At 48.0% G+C, this 22,597-nt stretch overlaps 1 protein-coding gene across 1 annotated transcript in view; it reads left to right on the top strand.

The window, feature by feature from the left end:
* KIAA1328 overlaps positions 1-22,597 on the top strand; it is a 209,367-nt gene that overhangs the window by 4,298 nt on the left and 182,472 nt on the right. The window contains exons 2-5 of the mRNA XM_083354853.1: positions 3,641-3,676; positions 5,494-5,633; positions 15,143-15,237; positions 17,327-17,442. Coding sequence (XP_083210979.1) covers positions 5,592-5,633; positions 15,143-15,237; positions 17,327-17,442 — 253 coding nt within the window. The 5' untranslated portion in view covers positions 3,641-3,676; positions 5,494-5,591. The remainder of the gene's footprint in view (positions 1-3,640; positions 3,677-5,493; positions 5,634-15,142; positions 15,238-17,326; positions 17,443-22,597) is intronic.

The following is a 22,597-nucleotide window of genomic DNA, read 5'->3' as shown; positions in this document are numbered from 1 at the left end:
GGCAGGGCAAGGGTGCCATTGCCACGGGGCAAGGCAGGGGCAGCTGCTGCCTGACACCATCGGCCCCGGCACACAGCGAGCGCATGGGGGCTGACGGTGTCCGTCAGCAGCCACAGCCTGCCGGCTCCTCGACCAGCGCGCTCTGGGGCTCCGCCGTCCGCTGCCAGCAGTTCAGAGAAGCCGCCTCTGAGCTGGGCAGCTGGCTGAAAGCTGAGGAGGTGATGCAATGGGTCGTGCCCAGGAAAAGGAGAGCAGGCAAGGCCAGGAGGGATGGGACCGGGGGTGGAGGGAGGGAGCCTTGGTGGCACAGTGGGCTAATGCCTCCTTAAGTAACACCAGCTGCCTGCAATTAGTGCAGGTTCGAGTCCCACCAGGCTCAAGGTTGACTCAGCCTTCCATCCTTCCCAGGTAGGTAAAATGAGGACCCAGATTGTTGGGGGCAATTATGCTGACTTTGTAATAATGCCGCTTGGGGGGTGTGTGAAAGCCCTAATAAGCAGGCATATACATAGAATGAAGGCTACTGCTAAGCACATTGATTTGTGCTTAAATTGTAAGCCGCCCTGAGTCTTCGGAGAAGGGCGGGATATAAATGGAATTAAAATAAAAAAAACACCAGCCGTGCCAGGATGCTTCCGGCCACTTGGGACCTCAGGCGGCTGGTTGAAGAGGGACGGTTGCCATCTCCGAGACCTGGCACGCGTGCCCACAAAGAGGGCTCTCTGAGTGCCACCTCTGGCACGCGTGCCGTAGGTTCACCACCCCTGACCTAGAAGGACTTATTTCCAAATCTCTGCAGGTCTCGAATTAGTACAGTTCTTGATTTACGACCACATTTGGAACCCGACATTTCTGTTGCTAAGTGGCTTTTGCCCCGTCTGACGACTTTTCTTGCCACATTTGTTGAAATGAAATGTTGCAGTTGTTAAATTAGTGACACGGGTTGTTCCTCCATTGGCTTTGCTTGTCAGGAGGTCGCCAAAGGGGAATCACGTGAACCCCGGGGGACTACAACCGTGGGAAGTGCATGCCAGTTTGCCAAGTGTTCCAAACTTTGATCCCGTGACCGTGGGGATGCTGCCACGGTGGTCAGTGGGAAAATGGGTCAGACGTTGCTTTTTTTTCAATCCTCTTGTAACTTCAAACGGTTGCTTAGCGAACTGTTGCCAGTGGAGCGCTGTCTGTACTCAGATCAAATTCCAGAAAGTTGGGGGGGAAAACCCTCGTTGAAGACAGTGGCAAACCCTTTGTGTGTGTGTGTGTGTGTGTGTGTCGGCCACAATAGCTGCACAGCTGAGGCTTGGAAATTACTAGAAGTTGGGTTTAAGTTGAAGGAAACTCTTGACTTGATGTCCTTGCAGACTTTTAGGGCTGGATTGAAGGTGGGCGCGGGAAACACGGTTTGAAGTGTCGTCTTAAGTCACCTGTGTTGCCATGGTCACACCGGCCCAGTGCGCAGCGTACTGTTTGCACACACGTATTGTTTGGTGTTTACCCAGAAAGGAGAAGTGGATGAGAAGTAGGGGAATTTTTGATTGAACAAGCTTTTGAAACAAAGTTTCTGGAACTCAAGTCTAAAGCCCAGCCTGCTTTTCCTGCCTTTTCAGAAGATTATTTTGACTGGTCTTATTCTGTCAAGAGTTCACGAATGGAGGCTAAGTCAGTTAGCTGTGCAAGGTAACCAGGTTTGTTCTTGGAAGTTCATATGTCTAGTCTAATGAAGGGAAGGGCGAGGGGTGACATGATAGCAGTCTTCCAATATCTCAGGGGCTGCCCCAAAGAAGAGGGAGTCAAGCTATTCTCCAAAGCGCCTGAAGGCAGGACAAGAAGCAACACATGGAAACTAGTCAAGGAGAGAAGCAACCTGGAACTAAGGAGAAACTTCCTGACAGTTAGAACAATTAATCCATGGAACAACCTGCCTCCAGAAGCAGTGAATGCTCCAACACTGGAAGTTTTTAAGAAGAGACTGGACAGCCATTTGTCTGAAATGGTATAGGGTTTCCTGCCTGAGCAGGGGGTTGGACTAGATGACTTCCAAGGTCCCTTCCAACTTTATTATTGTTGTTGTTGTTGGAGTTGAATGAAAGCACTAAGATGGGACTGAACCCGTTTTCTCTGAAAATGCACTCTCAAATAGTTGGGAGAATTTGTATGCATGCACAACAGTTATTTATATTCCGTCTTTATTACTTTTACAAAAAACTCCATTTTCCCCACAACAGCAACAATCCTGTGAGGTGGGTTGGGCTGAGAGAAAGAGAGAGAGAGGGACTGGCCCAAGGTCACCCAGTTGGCTTTCATGACCAACGCGGGACTAGAACTCACTGTCTCCTGGTGATTGGCCCAAAGTCACCTCGCCAGCTTAGGCAGAACTCACTGTGTCCTGGAAATTTTCCGTTGATTTATTGTTCGATTGTCTGAGTCGTTAGTTCCTTGATTGGGGCATTGTTTACTGCTTGATTGTTAATCTAGTGCAGTATTAATCTGCTTATCTGGATGTTGATTGCTGGCGGGGGGTGGTGGTGTTATGTTTCCTTTTTTAGCTTTTTTTAAATTTATTTTTTATTATTTTAAAAATTCCATTTCTGTATTGAACAGTGTGTTGTCTAGGTACGCAAGTATTAAGATATAATAAACATCACATCCGTAATTTATCGATACAGTACAATTTATTAAGAAACAGCAGTCAAAATATTAAAAATAGTATGACCCACATAGGCATTAGTTACCGTATTTATCGGCGTATAACACACACTTTTTCTTCCTGAAAATAGGGGGCAAATGATGTGTGCGTGTTATACGCCGATATAATGTTAATGACCCATAGTTATTTATTTGAAATTTAAGTTTTTTTCCTGAAATTTCCTTTTTAAAATGAGGTGCGTGTTATACGCCGGTGCATGTTATACGCCGATAAATACGGTATATAGCAATCAAGTTATTTACTAATCCATGATAAGTCTTGTTTACACAACCCACACAACCTCACATTTCCCACTTTCTAGCCTCTTGTTTTTGTCAAGTAACCATTGGTAAAATAAATCCCATGTCATATAATATTCCGTTCCTTCTTTTTCTTTAATTTTCAATGTTAACCTCTCCATTTCTGCATATCCCAGTATTTTTGATTGCCTGTTTTGAATGCTATGCAGGCGTTGCTTCTCTCTATGTGCCTGTCGATGGCTGATTTGTCTGAGCGGCACACTTCCATTGGAAAGAACGCTCCCACTGACCCTGGGGGTGCCTCTTCCCTTCTGGCACTGATGATGTTACCTAGTTTGGTAATGAAACGTCTCTAAGGAAACACCCAAGTTCAGAGAGCCCCAAGGGCCCCACAGTTCAACCCTGAAACTGCAAATATTCTTTTCTGTACATCTTTGTGTCTCTCTGAAGTGGAGAATCTTTTTTATAAGCAGAGCCCAGAGAGGGAAGCAAAGCAGCCCAGCCTGAAATAACAGACAACGGTTTAATTCAGGTTTGGCTCTTTGAAAGAGTCCGCAGCAAGGAATGTTTGCTTATGATTGGTTGACCTTAGGGTTGGAAGGAAGCTTTCCCTGGCCTGCCTTTTAAATCTTCAGATTCTAAAAGTGTGGAGTAGAACACAGGTTGTCCTTGCTTTCCTTGAATGATAGCACAGTTTCAGACGAAGACCGGCAACCCGTGTATGTCCCAGGTATGTTGCGCGAATGGCTACTGCACAGGTTCGGACAGGGGTCGGCTGGGAATCTGGTCCAAATCCAATTGGCGTGCACTCACTTTATCGTTCTCGACTTAGGACCTCAAGCGGCACGCCCATTTTGGTTGCAAGTGGGGACAATTGTTAGGCAAGAGTGCTTTGTTTACCGTCTCCTGCGGTCCCTGATGTCATTAAGCGGAGCATGGAATGCCTCATGGGTGGGGGAAGTCCTGGGAGGCCTAACACAGGCCCAGGCCTGCCTGCCCTGGACCTCCAAGTCCTCGTGCACCCCTTGAGCCATCCTGTGCTCTGCTTCCCACCCCCCCAAGGGCCCTTCAGATCTTTCCTCCCCTGCCTTCTCTCCTCCCTCTCTTTCTTTTCTCCTCCCTTCTCCCTCCATCTTTGTTGTCTCCTGTCCTGTCAGTCCCGTTCCCATCCCATCCCTGCCCTTCCCATCCCAGTCAATTCCAGTTTATCCGTCCCATCCCATCTCTGTCCATCCCAGTTCATCCCATCCCTGTCTTGTCCATCCCAGTCAGTGCCAGTTCATCTGTCCCGTCCCATCTGTGTCCATCTCAATTCATCCCATCCCTGTCCAGGCCAGTCCATCCATCCCATCCTTGTCCTGTCCACCCCAGTCAATTCCAGTTCATCCCGTCACATCCCAGTTCATCCCATCCCTGTCCTGTCCACCCCAGTCAATGCCAGTTCATCTGTCCCATCCCATCTGTGTCCATCTCAACTCATCCCATCCCTGTCCTGTCCATCCCAGTCAATTCCAGTTCATCTGTCCCATCCCATCTGTGTCCATCTCAATTCATCCCATCCCTGTCCTGTCCATCGCAGTCAATTGCAGTTCATCCATCCCTATCCCCTCCATCCCAGTTCATCCATCCCATCCCTGTCTTGTCCATCCCAGTCAATTCCAGTCCATCTGATCCCACCTCACCCCACCCCTCCCTTCTCCTGGTATGTGGCTTGCTTGGAAAGATTCCAGATGATTTCCAATTTTAAAAGTCGGAGGGAAAGATAGTAGCTGAACCCAGCATTAGCACGTAACACTGTGACGTTGATTAAACAGCTCCGAGGTGAGTAATTAAAAATTATGTGAGCTTGGTCCATAAATTAATCGCACTTACCTTTATGAAGAGAAGTATTGAACAGCGCCAGGTGCGATAACAATCAAAAGCCAATAAATCTTAACAAATAAATGTTACAGTGTTGCCTTGATGGGAATCTTGAAGGCAGGTGTCGGGCCTCTTGAAAAGCCTAAATGTGCGATAAATTGGTTTGTGTGTGTGTGTGTGTGTGTGTGTGTGTGTGTGTGTGAGAGAGAGAGAGAGAGAGAGAGAGAGAGAGAGAGAGAGAGAGAGAGAAAAGCAGGAAAAACTGAAATGGAGAAGCAGGGAAAGCAAAAGAGAAAGAAAAATGGAAAATAGAAATAGGAAAAACAAACAGAAAATGAGAAAGAACGAAACAGGAAATAGAAGCAAGAGAGAGAGAAACGGAAAGCAAAAGAGAGAAAAACGGAAAATGACAGAAGTAGGAAAAAGGGAGAGAAATGGAAAATGAGAGAGAGAAACAAAATGAGAAAGAAAAAAAGAAAAAAGTAGGAAAAACAAACGGAAAATAAAAGAGAGAGAGAGAGATGGGTGGATGGATGGATGGATGAGATGACATGAGATGAGATATATGAGATTTCCGGTGGAACATTTTATTGTTTTTGTAGTTCCTCCTTTTCACTGGAAAAGTTGAGGGAGATGCCTCTTAAGAACAACTGGAAAACCACCTGGTCTTCTTCGTTCAATCTGCAGGAGTTTCTGACGAGAGGAATTTGAGACCCAGGCAACTGCGGAAAGGGCAGAAGACCACAACGAAGGCCAGAGCAGCTGTGGATTCGAATCCTGCCCCAATGGAGGTCCTGAAAAGGATTGGAGAAGAAGCTGGGCAGCAGGTGGGTTGGGCTTTTCCTGTTAGAGCAGCAGCAGCAGCAGCAAGCAGGACACCGTGGGTCACGTTTGCCCACGTGGGCTTGTGCAGCTAGCCACTCAACATTCGTGGGAGTTGGCTGGCCTGTTTCAAGGATCACCTGTGTCTCCACTTCTCAACGACTTGCCTCCAGAAGTTGTGGGTGCTCCATCACTGGAGGTTTTCGAGAAGAGATTGTCTGAAATGGGATAGGGCAGGGATAGGGGTAGGGACGCGGTGGCTCAGTGGGTTAGGATGCTGAGCTTGTCAATCAGAAGGTCGGCAGTTTGGCAGGTCGAATCCCGAGTGCCGCGTAACAGAGTGAGCGCCTGTTACTCGTCCCAGCTTCTGCCAACCTAGCAGTTCGAAAGCACGTAAAAATGCAAGTAGAAAAATAGGGACCACTCCGGTGGGAAGGTAACAGCGTTCCGTGCGCCTTTGGCGTCTAGTCATGCCGGCCACATGACCACAGAGACGTCCTCGGACAAGCGCTGGCTCTTCGGCTTTGAAACGGAGATGAGCACCGGCCCCTAGAGTTGGAAACGACTAGCACGCATGTGTGGGGGAACCTTTACCTTTACCTTTAGGCAACCTTGGCTCTTTTATGACTCGTGGACTTCAACTCCCAGAATTCCTGAGCCAGTATGGCTCAGCTTGAAAACCTCTCCCTTTCCCCTCAGCGTGGCTGGCTCAGGAATTCTGGGAGTTGAAGTCCACGAGTCATAAAAGAGCCAAGGTTGCCTACCCTTGCCTTAGACATATGGACTTCAACTCCCAGAATTCCTGAGCCAGCCACGCTGAGGGGAAAGGGAGAGGTTTCCAAGCTGAGCCATGCTGGCTCAGGAATTCTGGGAGTTGAAGTCCACGAGTCATAAAAGAGCCAAGGTTGTCTACTCCTGGGATAGGGTTTCCTGCTTGAGCGGGGAGTTGGACTAGAAGACCTCAAAGGTGCCTTCCAAGTTTTTTATTCTGTTAACACGCAGACCTTTATGGCCTTTAGATCTGCCAGGACAAAGCGTGCTTCGAGTCCTGACTGTTCTGGAGTGCTATTGGAGTGGGAGCAGGAAGAGCGTCCCCCTTTTTGGAAGACCATTCCCCCAGCTGTTAGACTGACCCCGATCCTATAGGTGTTTGTGCTCCCTTTATTATGCCTTGGTAAGACCTCACTTGCAATATTGCATCCAATTTCGCTCGTCACGATATAAAAGAGCCTTGGTGGAGCAGTGGGCTAATGCCTCCTTAAGTAACACCAGCTGCCTGCAATTAGTGCAGGTTCGAGTCCCACCAGGCTCAAGGTTGACTCAGCCTTCCATCCTTCCGAGGTAGGTAAAATGAGGACCCAGATTGTTGGGGGCAATTAAGCTGACTTTGTAATAATGCCGCTTGGGGTGTGTGTGAAAGCCCTAATAAGCAGGCATATACATAGAATGAAGGCTACTGCTAAGCTTGTAAGCCGCCCTGTGTCTTCGGAGAAGGGCGGGATATAAATGGAATCAAAATAAAATTAAAATAAAAAATAAAACAGATGTCGAGACTCTGGAAAGCGTGCAGAGAAGAGCAACAAAGTTGATCAGAGGATTGGAGGCTAAAACACATGAAGAACAGTTGCAGGAATTGTACATGTCTAGTTTAATGAAGAGGGGCTAGGAGTGATGTGATAGCAGCCTTGAGGGGCTGCCACGAAGAAGTGGGGGGGGTGTCAACCAAAAAGCACCTGTAGGTAGGACGAAACAATTGGATGGAAACTAATCAAGGAGAGAACCAACTTAGATCCTGGTTTGGTTCTCTTTGTTTGTTCTGAGCCGCCGCCGTTGCAAAGTGCCAGCCAGGGGGCTCGCTAGGTTTTTAAAATAAGTACAGGCTAGTCTTCGACTTACAACCTTTTGTTTAATGACGGCACTGAAAAAAAGTGACTTTCGACCGTTTTTTCACACTTAACGACCATGGCAGCAGCTCCGCGGCCACGTGGTCAAAATTTCAGATGCTTGGCCCCCGGCTCACGTTTACGAGGGTTGCAGTGTCCCAGGGTCACGTGATCCCCTTTTGCGACCTGCTGACAAGCAGAGTCAATGGGGAAGCCGGATTCCCTTAACAGCCGTGTGACTGATTGACCTAACAACCGTGACAAGAAAGGTTGTGGTGTTGTTAGTTGCGAAGTCGTGTCCGACCCATCGCGACCCCATGGACAACGTTCCTCCAGGCCTTCCTGTTCTCTACCATCTTCTGGAGTCCATTTAAGCTCACGCCTACTGCTTCAGTGACTCCATCCAGTCACCTCATTCTCTGTCGTCCCCTTCTTCTCTTGCCCTCAATCTTTCCCAGCATTAAGCTCTTCTCCAGTGAGTCCTTCCTTCTCATTAGGTGGCCAAAGTATCTGAGTTTCAACTTCAGGATCTGGCCTTCTAAAGAGCAGTCAGGGTTGATCTCCTCTAGGACTGACCGGTTTGATCGCCTTGCAGTCCAAGGGACTCGCAGGAGTCTCCTCCAGCACCAGAGTTCAAAGGCCTGAATTCTTTGGCGCTCAGCCTTTCTTATGGTCCAACTTTCACAGCCATACATTGCAACTGGGGAGATCATAGCCTTGACTATACGCACTTTTGTTGGCAGGGTGATGTCTCTGCTTTTTAGTGTGCTGTCTAGGTTTGCCATGGCTTTCCTCCCCAGGAGCAAGCAAGCAAGAAAGGTTGTACAGTGGGGCAAAAACGTACTAGTGAATGTCTTGCTTAGCAGCCGAAACCTTGGGCTCAATTGTGGTCATAAGTTGAGGACTGCCTATCCTGCTAATGTGTCGGCAGCAAGTAAGCCATGTCTGGACTGAACCTTGTGCAGGTGCTTCCTCCGGAAACCCAGGGCTCCCTAAATGAGGTCTCTTGTCTCCTCCTCCTCCTCCTCCTCCTCCCTGTGTGTGCCTGGCAAGTGCCGTTCACAGAGATGGTTGCTTCCTTGGCTTGCTTTGATTGTATTTTGTTAGTCTTGGCCAGAGGGGACTCTGGATGGCTTAGCAAACATTAAAAGCCAGTAAATATGAAAACAATAAACGACAAGTGAACAATAATACTTTTGTAATCAAAAGATGGGGAGGAAGAGAGCAAGATACATGTGGACAAGGCAGGGTTTGGTCTTAATCTGACAGCCACCTCTAGAGTGACTTTCTGTACAAGCGACTGGCGCTGTCCCCACTCCTTGCTAGCACTGACAACATTACCTAGTTGGGTCGTGAAATGTCTGCAAGAAAACAGTCAAGCTTAGAGAGCCCCTCTCCTCCTCCTCCTCCTCCTCCTCCTCCTCCTCCTCCTCCTCCTCCTCCTCCTCCTCCTCCTCCTCCTCCAGATATTTCATGACCCGACTGATGATGTTCCCTAGTTGGCTCATAAAAAGTCTGCAAGGAAACAAGCAAGATCAGAGAGCGCCAAGGATCCCACAGTCCTCCTCCTCCTGGCAACCCCAAGTCTCTTCTAGCACTGATGATGCTATCTAGTTGGATAATAGAGCAGCCAAGCTTAGAGACCACCAAGGACCCCTCCCTCCATCCCTGAGCTACAAAGATTCTCTTCTGTTGGTATATTCATTCACTAGTTATCCAGTCATAAAACATCTGCAAGAAAACCACCAAGCTCAGAGAGCATCACAGTTCAACCCCGAGCTGCAGGTGCTCTTCTGTCGGTATTTATTTGCTTATATATCAATTTATACGGCTGCCCATCTCACAACTGCGACTCTGGCTGGTGCTTAGAACCGCCCAAAGGACCAAAAAAAAAGAAGCAACCAGTAATGGCGACAACAGTAGCAGCAACGCAATATTAACCCGAACGGCTGCCTAGGACAGGGCTTTTCAACCAGTGGCACGGGTACCACCTGTGGTACATTGGCACCTGGCAGGTGGTACGCGACCACCCTAGAAAAGTGGTAGCGATGGAAGGGAAATGAGCTGAACCGGTGGCAGCCCCGCACAAGCCTGAGCGAGAGACGGCTGGAGCTGCAGGGCTGTCAGGGCTCAGCGGAAGCCCCAGGATCAGCGCCAGGCTCCAGCTGGAGCTCGGCACTGATCCTGGCGCTTTTGCTGAGCCCAGAAGAAGCGCCGATCAGCTGGAATGTTGCAACATCTCCAGGGTTTTGTTTTTTACATTCAGATGCCTGGCAACTGATTCATATTTATGACAGTCACAGTGTCCCAGGGTCATATATTTTTTGGTCATCGTGTTTTTGACACCTTACTAGGCGACTGGTGGTACTCGGATGTTGCCATATCCTAAAAGTGGTACAATGGGTGGAAAGGTTGAAAAGCCCTGGCCTAGGACAGCCCTGAGCCCATTCACGCAAACTTAAACCCCACAGGCTCAGCCAACCTCCAAATGGCTGCTTCAGGGATTTGCAAAATGCCAAGAGGCCTGGGGCCAAGGGAATCTCAGCGGGGTTGTGTTGCTTCTCTTTTCCGGCAGACGGTGTTTTTCTGCAGTCAGGTGTGGCGAGTATTGCGTTATGGAACCCAACGGTTCCCGAGTTCTAATTGCGGGTTTGTCGGTGCTTGAGAAGCATCTGCTTGGCTGAAGTGCACCTGGAACTCAAATCCCCAAAGCAGAAGCCCTGACGTGATCGTTTGCCTGTGGCAGTCGTGCGTCGAAATTCTTGGAATTTCACCAGGGCAAACAGGGTCACGGCACGCGCACCCCAAACAGTGAGCTGGAAGCCTTTGAATGCGGCTTGTCTTCTGGAAAAAAAAAAGAGAGAGAGAGAGAATTTTAGTGGGTAAAAAACTCCAGAGCTCTTAACTTGAAGCAGTTTCAGTGAAAAGGCTGTTGTAAATTAAAAAGAAAATGAAGAAAATGAAATTCTCCGTGGCCCCCATGGGGTGGCCCGAATCTTCACCGTGTGCAAGATGATCCCTGGTATGTATTCCAAGGGGGACGCGGTGGCTCAGTGGGTTAGGACGCTGACCTTGTCGATCAGAAGATCAGCAGTTTGGCGGGTCGAATCCCGAGTGCCGTATAACAGAGTGAGCGCCTGTTTGTTACGCGTCCCAGCTTCTGCCAACCTAGCAGTTCGAAAGCACATTAAAAAAATGCAAGTAGAAAAATAGGGACCACTCCGGTGGGAAGGTAACAGCGTTCCGTGCGCCTTTGGCGTCTAGTCATGCCGGCCACATGACCACGGAGACGTCCTCGGACAAGCGCTGGCTCTTCGGCTTTGAAACGGAGACGAGCACCGGCCCCTAGAGTTGGAAACAACTAGCACGCATGTGCGGGGGAACCTTTACCTTTACTTTATGTATGCCAAAGCTGGCTTGAAATACTAATGTTTGTTCCCTTTTGAAATCTTGGAAAGAAATAGTAACAAGCCAGAAAGATGCGGTTTCTGAATATTGTCTAACCCAGGAGATCTTCAAACTTGGCCCTTTTATGACTTGTGGACTTCAACTCCCAGAATTCCTCAACCAGGCACGCTGGCTGAGGAATTCTGGGAGTTGAAGTCCACAAGTCATAAAAGGGCCAAGTTTGAAGATCTCCTGGTCTAAACCACATCTCCCAGTCGTGGTGTTCAAGAAACAGCTACGCTGGAGAAGACATAGGAACCTCATTTTCTTTTTGTGCAATCCATCCTTAAATTGTGCCACTGGCCAGAAATTGATAGCTTCTCGGAGAAGAAGGACGTGCCTTGTTAGCTTTGCATAATTTATAGCAGCATCTAAATCTTTTAAGACGGCTGAACTTCCAGCTCCCAGAATTCCCCAGCCGGCATGCTGGCTAGTGTATTCTTGCAACTGAAGTTCACCCATGAAAATGACTGAGGTTGAGAAACACAGTGTACCAGTGCCAATCTTTTAGAAACTTAATCCTGCCTTTTTAAACAAAAACCATTTATTGGAGTCCTTGGTGCTCTCTGAGCTTCGTTGTTTTCACGGTTGGGACGTTTCATGACCCAACTAGGTAACATCATCAGTGTTCGAAGGGAGAAGGGGGATTGCTATCTGTATATAAGTGGCTCGCCCTCTCAGTGCCTTTTTTTCTGGGTGGTTCCTGGATTAGGGCTGTTTACTGCTTGATTGTTGGTCTAGTATTAGTTTAGATCAATAGAGATAAACATTGATAGATACTGATAAAGAGAATGATAAGAGAGAAAGCAGTAGAAGAAAATATATGTAGCTCTGGGTTGAAGTGTGAGGTCCTTAATGCTCTCTGAGCTTGGCAGTTTTCTTGCAGACATTTCATGACCCAACTAGGTAATGTCACCAGTGCTAGAAGGAGGTGGGGTTTTTTCTGTTTATATACAAGTGGCTTGCCCCATCAATGTTTGTGGGAGTGTTTTTGGCGGTTCCTTGATTAGGCTGTTGTGTACAGCTTGATGGGTTATCTGAGTTGGAAGTGCCATGATTTGTTTGTTTGTTTGTCTCTGTCTGTCTGTCTGTCTATCTATCTATCTATCTATCTATCTATCTATCTATCTATCTATCTATCTATCATCTGCCTGCCTGCCTGCCTGCCTATCTGTCTGTCTGTCTGTCTGTCTATCTACCTACCTATCTACCTGCCTGCCTGTCTGTCTGTCTCTCTGTCTATCTATCTATCATCTGCCTGCCTGCCTGCCTGCCTGCCTGCCTGCCTGCCTATCTATCTATCTATCTATCTATCTATCTATCTATCTATCTATCTATCTATCATCTACCTACCTACCTACCTGCCTGCCTGCCTGTCTGTCTGTCTGTCTATCTATCTATCATCTGCCTGCCTATCTATCTATCTATCTATCTATCTATCTATCTATCTATCTATCTATCTATCTATCTATCTATCTAACTATCTTCTATATCTGCCTATTTCAAGCAAGATGTTAGGGTGTTGTTATTATTTGTAACACTTCTTCCAAAATCTAAATGGACAGCTGTGGCGTGCTCCCTGCCTAGTTCCCTATCCAACGCAGTCCTAGGCTGCATTAACGGAGGGATACAATCAAGATCACACGAAGTGCTAACACCACTTTACAAGGCCTTGGTAAGGCCACACTTGGAATCCTGCACCCAGTTTTGGTCACCAGGATGTAAAAAAAAGATGTTGGGACTCTTAGAAAGAGTGCAGAGAAGAGCAACATGAATGATTAGGGGCTTGGAGGCTAAAACATACGGGTGGGTTTGTCTCTGTCGTTCTACTATTTACAGCAGGACTTGCCAGATAAGAAAACGCCGCTGGCAGGATTTTAGGCAGATGTGTTAGTTTGTTGATTTATAAGATTGATACGGTCACCCCTCTTGCGCAGTATAACTCAGGATGACTTATCAAGCCCCTATGGATATATGAAACCATGAAAAACAGGACCTCCCCTCGAATTTTTTTTTTAAAAAAACTTTTATACTCCAGCTGTCAGACCTGCCCCAGAACAATCGTTTAGGGAAGCCAACTCCAACTTGATTCGAGTGAAAAGGACTTTTACTGAGGTTGCCGCTGGCAGGAAGGCGAGGAGGAAACTGAAGTTCCCGCTCAGCGATACAAAGACCCAAGCCCACCGTTCCCCATCCCACCCCCCACCTCCACCAGTGTCCTGGTCTGTTGCCACCCAATCCAGGATTCCCGCAGCGTTGTGGGAAACTCTGGGTTGTTTAGGTTGCTGGAATTTCAGACTCGGGGCAAGCAACCTGAAAGACGCCCGGGCGTTATAACCGGTACAAAATGCTCTGGTTTTTTTCTTCGCATGTCAGCCCCGCCTCCCTATTTCCCACCATGAGATAACACAGGTGTGGTTTGCCTCAAAGGCCTCCCCCCCTGTTTCCCCTTTGAGGGCAGGATGCCAGCAAGAGCCTTGGTGGAGCAGTGGGCTAATGCCTCCCTAAGTAACACCAGCTGCCTGCAATTAGTGCAGGTTCGAGTCCCACCAGGCTCAAGGTTGACTCAGCCTTCCATCCTTCCGAGGTAGGTAAAATGAGGACCCAGATTGTTGGGGGCAATTAAGCTGACTTTGTAATAATGCCGCTTGGGGTGTGTGTGTGTGTGAAAGCCCTAATAAGCAGGCATATACATAGAATGAAGGCTACTGCTAAGCTTGTAAGCCGCCCTGAGTCTTCGGAGAAGGGCGGGATATGAATGGAATTAAAATAAAAAAATAAAAAATGAGGCGCCAGGCCCACAGTGGAGATCCTGACACCAGCCGAGTTTTGAGCGTGCTAGAAAGAGCAGGTAATCCGCTTTTAAGAACTGGCGGGGGCGGGGGGGAAAGGTCATAAAGTGGGGCGTGACTCGTTTCACGACTGCTTTGTTTACCTGCGACAACGACGACGGGCTCCGTTGTAGTAAGTCGAGGACTTACCTGCATTCCAACACACCTGTCTGGTTTCTAAGAACCGTTAAAAGTCTTATAGTTGGTGGAGCAAGCGGAAATTAGCTGGACAGCGCAGTGCCCTCTGGCGGCGCAAGAGTGCAAATAAACCTTTTAGGAAAAATTAAGGGGAAAAAAGGGGACAATGACATCATTGGTACTCTGGCTTTTTGATGCTCTAGCAATTTAGTGGGCCGTCTGAGGCCTAAAGAGCCTTGGTGGAGCAGTGGGCTAATGCCTCCTTAAGTAACACCAGCTGCCTGCAATTAGTGCAGGTTCGAGTCCCACCAGGCTCAAGGTTGACTCAGCCTTCCATCCTTCCCAGGTAGGTAAAATGAGGACCCAGATTGTTGGGGGCAATTAAGCTGACTTTGTAATAATGCCGCTTGGGGTGTGTGTGAAAGCCCTAATAAGCAGGCATATACATAGAATGAAGGCTACTGCTAAGCTTGTAAGCCGCCCTGAGTCTTCGGAGAAGGGCGGGATATAAATGGAATTAAAATAATAAATAAATAAATAAATAAATAAATAAATGAATAAATAAATAAATAAATAAATAAAGACTCATCCCAGGAGCAGAATGGGACGTTGCAAATGAAGTTTAGCGTGTTTTGGAATTTGCAGCTAGAATGACGGGACGAAACGCGACTCGTCAATCGCCCGAGTTTTCACCCTGCCATCAAATGCTGCAGAGGAGAGAGCTTGTTTGGGAGTCATCTGGGGAGTCTGAATCGTTCATTTTTTAATTCTTTTTTTTTTTACCCCTTTTTTTCGGCTGTGATTTTGCGTTACAAAAAGCCTTGTGATAGCTTCAGATCTTCAGAAGCAATTGCTGCTTCTGGCCAAAAAAAAAAAAAAAAGTATTAGCCACAGATGCTAAATCCCCAAAGGTTAAAAATAGGATTGCACCCCCTGCCCAAACCTCTTTTTCCTCCTTCCAGTCCTTGTGGAAGCAAATGCCAAGAGGTGACTTTCTTCCAGAGCAACATTCGGGAAATGATCCCCGTAGTTGTTTGTAAAAATGTGTGTCTTTTTTTTTTCTTTTCTTCCCCCCCACCCCCCCCCACTTGTCTGTTGGAAGTACGGCTGAATCTTCAGCCGAATCTGCAGCCCTTCGTGCTTGAGATACATTTATTGTAAATTCTTTCCAACTTAATAAGTTCTTTTTTTGTCAATGTTGATTTTAAATTTTAGGAGCCCGACAAGGGAGAAATGAAAAGTGCTTCTTTAAAGGATTTATGCCCCGAAGACAAAAGGCGCATCGCAAACTTAATTAAGGAGCTTGCAAGGTGAGGATAAACTGGGTGTGATAATGTGGAAGGGCTGAGAATTTCCTTCCCACTTCTTGTGGTTTTGTGAAGTGGAAGAATGTCTCTTTTATTGAAAGGGTGTTTACCTCATTGTCTCCGAGACATCACAGAAAGCTGACTTAAAAGGTCTCCCCTGCTGCAAACTTATTTGCTTGCTTACTATTTCTATCCCGCCTTTATTATTTTTAATAACTCAAAAGTGGCGAATCTACCTAATACTCCTTCCTTTTTATTTTCCTCACAACAACAACAACTCCGGGAGGTGAGTTGTGCTGAGAGAGATTGATTGGCCCAAGGTGACCCATCCGGCTTTCATGCCTTAAGGCGGGATTAGAACTCGCAGTCTCTCGGTGGTTGGCCCAAAGTCACCCAGCCGGCTTTCATGCTTAAGGCGGGACTAGAATTCACGGTCTCCCGGCAATTGGCTGAGAATCGCAAGCTGGATTTCCTGCCTAAGGCGAGAGTAGAACTCGCCATCAGTGCTAGGCTGCATTAACAGAGGGAGAGAATCCAGATCATGTGAAGGGTTAATACCACTTTACAAGGCCTTGGTAAGGCCACACTTGGAATACTGCATCCAGTTTTGGTCACCATGGTGTAAAAAAGATGTTGAAGCTCTAGAAAGAGTGTAGAGAAGAGCAACAAAGATGATCAAGGGACTGGAGGCTGAAACATATAAAAAATGGTTGCTGGAATTGGGTAGGTCCAGTTTAAAGAAAAGAAGGACCGGGGGGACATGATAGCAGTCTTCCAATATTTCATTTACCGTCTTCCGATTTTTGACCTGATGCCGTAACTACTAGACCAAACCATCTGTCTGTCACTCATGCATTGCTGAGTAGCCTAAAGCACCACTATTTACGTGCCACAGTAGCTGGATTTACACAACTTACGAAGGCCAACCTCTCCAAGTTTAGGGATGGGAGTGAATACAGCTAATTTGACCTCGACATCCCAACAGCCTTGTTTGGACTGGGCCTCAGATGTTGCTCTAAGCTCTGTGGCGGTAAAAAAAAAGTTTATCCCACCTTTATTGTTATTTTTATTAAAAATGTCAGGTGGCAAACATATCTACTAGCAAAAAATGCTAGCGTGCGCTTTGCCAGAGGAGACTCTTAAACCACTTTCCACTTCCCAGTACCATCTCGATGTCTTAGGATCAGAATCCCTGGCGCCTGGAAATTCTGGGAGTTGTAGTTCCAGCAGTCATCACGCAACTTGCTATCAATATGGAAGGTGCCAGTTTGGGGAGCCGACTGGGTCACTTTCAGCCAATCACCAGGAGACTGGGAGTTCTAGTCCCACCTTGAAAAGGCATGAAAAACAACTGAGTCACTTTCAGCCAATCACCAGGAGACTTGTGAGTTCTAGTCCTGCCTTAGGCACAAAAGCCAGCTGGGTGTCTTTGGGTCAATCACCAGGAGACGGTGAGTTCTAGTTCCACTTTAGGCATACAAGCCGACTGACTTTGGGCCAGTCACCAGAAGATTGTGAGTTCTAGTCCTGCCTTACACTTGAAAGCCAGCCGGGTGACTTTCGACCAATTACCAGGAGATTGAGTTCTAGCCCTGTCGTAGGCATGAAAGCCAGCTGGGTGGGCCAGTCACCAGGAGAGGGGGAATTCTAGTTCCAGCTTAGCCACAAAAGCCAGCTGTGGAAACGTCTGCAAAGGAAATGGCAACGCTCCGAAAGCACCCAGGAGCCCACACAATTCAACCCCGAGCTACTCTTATGATCTTCTATCGGTATCTTTTATTTATTAAACAATTTACACGACGCCCCACCCCTCCCTCCCCAACTCACTCACAAGTGTCTGGGGCAGCTTACAACATTAAATATCCACAACATAAAAAAATCACACATGGCAGCAGCAACACAATCCAACCAACCCCTTGATTGGCCCTTTCTGTTCATGACAAGTAGAAGCGGCAGGATTCGTGAAAATGTGGGAGGTCATGAGGGGCTTCGGGCTAGTCCTGACCAAAATCCATGGTGTTCTGTTGGTGCCTGCTATTTCTCTGACTGTGTGTGTTTGTGTGCGCTTGTGTTCCTTTTTTATCTTTCCCAGAGTGAGCGAGGAAAAAGAGGTGACGGAGGAGCGGCTGAAAGCCGAGCAGGAAGCGTTTGAGAAGAAGATCAGACAACTGGAGGATCAGAACGAGCTCATCGTCAAAGAGAGGGAAGATATCCTTTTTGTGTGCGTGGGTAAAAACGGGGTGGGTGGGAGTGGGGAACTGACTGCCCGCCAGGAAGAAATAACTGCCCTGATTTATAGCTTGGGCACAAACATTCTCCGCGCGCTGGCGTTCAGAAGCAATTCCGAGGTGGCTGCCAGCGGGTGCTGTTGGGCTCATAGGAGCTTGAAACGGCCACCCACCTTTGCCTGGGATGTTGTTTTGCTGCGCCGGAGAGATTTGTCAAAAGTAGAAAGGATGGAATAACTACAGCAACAGCAACAGCAAAAATTCCTCGCGTTAGGAAAACATGGTATGGGCTGCTCCCTCCCGGCTCTCTTGCTTAATTGTCCTCCGTCAGATTCGCCTTAGGGGAGATGCTACCCCGTGTTCTTCTGCAGCCGGCCCCGACTCGTGCAGAAGTTGTGGAGGGCTAGAATCTGGTGAGGAATGGCAGACTGTGGGATTGGTCAAGTGTCTCGATGGGTCCTTCCTTCCTTCCTTCCTTCCTTCCTTCCTTCCTTCCTTCCTTCCTTCCTTCCTTCCGTCTATCAACTCTTTAAAATTCCAATAACAATTGAACTTACTCCTTCCTTCCTTCCTCCCTCCCTCTCTCCCTCCCTTCATTTCTATGAACTCTTTAAAATTCCAATAACAATTGAACTTCCTTCCTTCCTTCCTTCCTTCCTTCCTTCCTTCCTTCCTTCCTTCCTTCCTTCCTTCCTTCCTTCCTTCCTGTCTATGAGCTCTTTAAAATTCCAATAACAATTGAACTTACTCTTTCTTTCCTTCCTTCCTTCCTTCCTTCCTTCCTTCCTTCCTTCCTTCCTTCCTTCCTTCCTTCCTTCCTGTCTATGAGCTCTTTAAAATTCCAATAACAATTGAACTTACTCCTTCTTTCTTTCCTTCCTTCCTTCCTTCCTTCCTTCCTTCCTTCCTTCCTTCCTCCCTCTCTCCCTCCCTCCCTCCCTCCCTCCCTCCCTCCCTCCCTCCCTCCCTTCCTTCCTTCCTTCCTTCCTTCCTTCCTTCCTGTCTATGAGCTCTTTAAAATTCCAATAACAATTGAACTTACTCCTTCCTTCCTTCCTTCCCTCCTTTATTCCCTCCTCCCACGCTTTCACTTCAAAGCTTTTTAAAGGCAACATTTCTGAAGACCAGGTTTCTTTTGTATGGCGAGCTGTTGAGCTGAACCAGCTGGCAGTCCTGTGGACGGTGGGAAGAGGCTGGGTGTAGGAGTTGGCAGTTGATAGCTTTCACCCTGGCTGCTGCTGATCTCACTTCTTTTTCTATCCAAACTATATATATTTTTTTTTAAAAAGCAAAGCCTTTGTCCATCCGAAGTGTACTGAGAGTTGGGTGAAAGTGTTAGAATATTGAATTCGTATAACAGGTGGTCCTCACTTTGTGACCACAACTGAACCCAAAATTTCCATTGCTAGCAAAACAGTTCTTCGGTGAGTTTGGCCCCATTTTATGACCTTGCTTGCCCCAGTGGTCAAGGGAATCACGGCAGTTGTTAAGTAAGTAACCCAGCTGTTAAGTGAATCTGGCTTCCCCATTGACTTTGTTCACCAGAAGGTCACAACAGGGGATCACATGACCCCGGGGCGGTGCAATCGTCATCAATATGAGTCAGTTGCCAAGCGTCTGAATAATGATCGCACGATCATGGGGACGCTGGAAAGTCCGTAACTCTGAAAAATGGCCATCAGTCCCCTTTTTCAGTGCGCTTGTAACTTCGTACCGTCACTAAACGAACTGCTCTAAGTCTCCGACGACTTGTATGAACACAACACAATTTCGCCATAGTTTCTCACATCCTAGGCAGTTAGCTTTGCTGAATGAAAGGGTCCGATTCCAGTCCCATCTCAATTTGCCAACGCTTAAGGGGCCAATCTGCCATGGATTCGCTTCCTCTTTCAGTGTGTGGGAACTTTCCTGTTTGTGCTTGTGATGTTCCACGTCCCTGAAGTGATTGTTCTGTACCAGCCTGCTACCGGCCCTGCAGAAAAGGCAGGGACAACCCCTTTTACAAGAAGGCAAGAGGCTGGAACTAAGCCTGCCAAATTTATGGATACAAAAGCAAACAGAACAAGACACGAACCATGAAACGAGCTATTCAAGCGGTTGCCTTCAGCAAACCAGCCCTCCCACACATTCCCCTTTTAAACAGTTCAGGGCGTGGCTTCTCTCTGCCTCCTTCCGAGGTGCCCCATTGCCTTCCTCTGTTTACTCCTGATAGACTGCCTCCTGCGTCGGGCGTCCTTGAACAGGGCCAGCTGTGGGTCATCTTCATCCACGCTGTCAGGCTCACACAGCTGGGTCTGCGTCGTGACCAGGTGGGAGGGGCCTGGCTGAGGGCTCTGCGAAGCCTCCGGGTTGTTCTCTGGAGGCTCTCCAACACCCCCCTCCTCCTTCTCTGAATCGTCCGACCCAACTGCCGAACCCACAGGCTGACCCTGAATCACAACAGTGATCTTCTCTTTGCAGCTTCACATTTTTGATTCCTGCACGGTTAACATTCGGGACTAAGAGGTCCCGAAGGCTGTAAATCTAGCCGCATCGTAAATATTGTTAGTACTCTGAAAGATCCCGTGCCGTCCCACTCACGCACACCCCACGGGTGCAAAGGAGTCTTTATTAAGGCTTCCGAGACTGAATTGGTATTCCCCAGCAATTCCCTGTGCCGGCACCAGCTCAACCCCAGTGAGTTCCACGGGCCGCTTGTCAAGAGTGAAAAGTGTGCAGCTACGTGCCTCTCTGTTTTCATCTTGCCATTAGAGTAAGAGTGGCGGGGAGGTGTTGCTTTCGAATGGGTTAGTTAGAGAAACGAAACCTCTCCAGTTCTACGGAGGTTTACTGAGAGCCGGCAGTCTGGGAAACTTTCAAGGACCTTCTAGCAGGTGTGAAGGTAGCAGACGGTTCCCATAATAGAGCGAACTTGTTTACCTGAGCGACGTGGACACCTGGGGAGGGTTCGGCTGGGAAAGTCATTGTTATATGCTACGGTCTGATGCCTTGGGATTTTAAGAGTTAGTTTTACTTTGCCCAATGCCAGGCCACGTAGTCAGTAAGCAGTCAACTTTTCAGAAATGAAAATAATCCTGGATTTTCTTATGTGGATACTCCAGCTGGAGGTTGACACTACTCAGCTCAAGCCAACGCTAGTCCTCAAGGCAAAGGCGAATCCAGGCCACTAGCCAAAGCCAGTTCCCAAGGTGAAGGCAAGTCCACCGGCAAAGATGTGGCAAGGCAAAGGAAAGAGCTGGAGAGATGACGATACGAAGTTCAAGGCAAGGACACACCGCAAGAAAGCATACACGTTGTTCCCAACATTGTCTCTGTCTCTCTGCTGTGCTAAATAGCCAGCTTCTGGTGCAGCCCATCAAGAGGGACCAGGCTGCCTCCTCACGTATAATCAGGGTGACCTTCACTAGCCCTGCTTTTTTTCTCTGCCCTACATGTTCTCGGATCAGGTGCAGAAGGCGGTTCCTCTTTCTTGTCACTGACCGGCTGCAGCTGCCTGCTTTCCCCAGCTGAAGCCTCAGGGCTGTCCTGCTGCAGCTGTGATGTGGCCCAATCCCTCAGCTGGCTGCTCGGAGCCACTGACCAACTGCCCCTCTGGACATGCCTGGAAATGGTTCATCCTCCTCCGAACTGCCATCTGGAGAGGTATCTGGGGAAGCATCGGGGGGATTCATCACAGATCCTCAATTTTCCCTCGCTAACATCTTGAGCACCATCCAACCGCAGGACTCCGTCGTCGGCCACTATCTATCGTTTTATACTGTCAAATCAGTCTTGATTTTCTTCCGGGTAAAACACAGGCGTGTTTTGCCCCGTCCCGCTCCGTAGAAAGCAACACCTCGAAATTGTCACTAAAGTTTTCATCCGCCATCAGAGTCTGTCTATATTTGTTGTTGTTAGCTGTGAAGTCGTGTCCGACCCATCGCGACCCTATGGACAACGTTCCTCCCGGCCTTCCTGTCTCTAGCATCTTCTGGAGTCCATTTAAGCTCATGCCTACTGCTTCAGTGACTCCATCCAGCCACCTCATTCTCTGTCGTCCCTTTCTTCTCTTGCCCTCAACCTTTCCCAGCATTAGGCTCTTCTCCAGTGAGTCCTTCCTTCTCATTAGGTGGCCAAAGTATTTGAGTTTCAACTTCAGGATCTGGCCTTCTAAAGAGCAGTCAGGGTTGATCTCCTCTAAGACTGTCCAGTTTGATCGCCTTGCAGTCCGAGGGACTCGCAGGAGTCTCCTCCAGCACCACAGTTCAAAGGCCTCAATTTTTTGGCGCTCAGCCTTTCTTATGGTCCAACTTTCACAGCCATACATTGCAACTGGGAAGACCATAGCCTTGACTATACGCGCTTCTGTTGGCAGGGTGATGTCTCTGCTTTTTAGTGTGCTGTCTAGATTTGCCATGGCTTTCCTCCCCAGGAGCAAACATCTTTTAATTTCTTGGCTACAGTCCCCATCTGCTGTGATCTTGGAGCCCAGGGAAATAAAATCTGTCACTACCTCCATTTCTTCCCCATCTATTTGCCAGGAATTGAGAGGGCCGGATGCCATGATCTTGGTTTTCTTAATGTTAAGTGTCTATATTGCTGCTGCCTTAGATAAGACCCTGCTTGCTTCAGCTGGGCAGCTGCTAGGTGACCTTGTTGGAAGCATATACCCGTATAGCCGTGGGTAAGCATTTCGGATAAGCCCCTCCCTAGAGTCATAGAACCATACGGCTGGAAGGGACCTTGGAGGTTTGCTAGTCCAACCCCCTGCCCTGGGCCAGAGATCTTATTCCGTGCCAGTCAAGTGGTTGTCCAATCTTCTCTTGAAAACCTCCAGCGATGGAGCACCCACAGCTCTGGAAGACAAATTGTTCCATCGATGAATGGTTCTCTTCATCTTTACTTCCTCTTTTCTCCCTTTGGGTGTCCAGGGAGATACATTCTGATTCTTGCACTTCTGGCGGCATCGACCATAGTTAGCGTGTCTTTAATCTTATCTCTCCCATCTTCTACGTGTGCCTCATGTCCTTCCTGTTTCCAGGTTGGATCTCGCTCTGATGTGTGCTTCCATCAGAATAACAGAGTCGTAGAACCATAGGGCTGGAAGGGGCCTTGAAGGTCTTCTAGTCCAACCCCCTGCTTGAAGCAGGAAACCC

This window comes from Vipera ursinii, assembly GCF_947247035.1.
Source record: "Vipera ursinii genome assembly, chromosome: 2".
NCBI classification, from domain to species: domain Eukaryota; kingdom Metazoa; phylum Chordata; class Lepidosauria; order Squamata; family Viperidae; genus Vipera; species Vipera ursinii.
The sequence above is the reverse complement of the archived record's forward strand: the minus strand, read 5'-3'. Positions and strand labels throughout refer to the sequence as shown.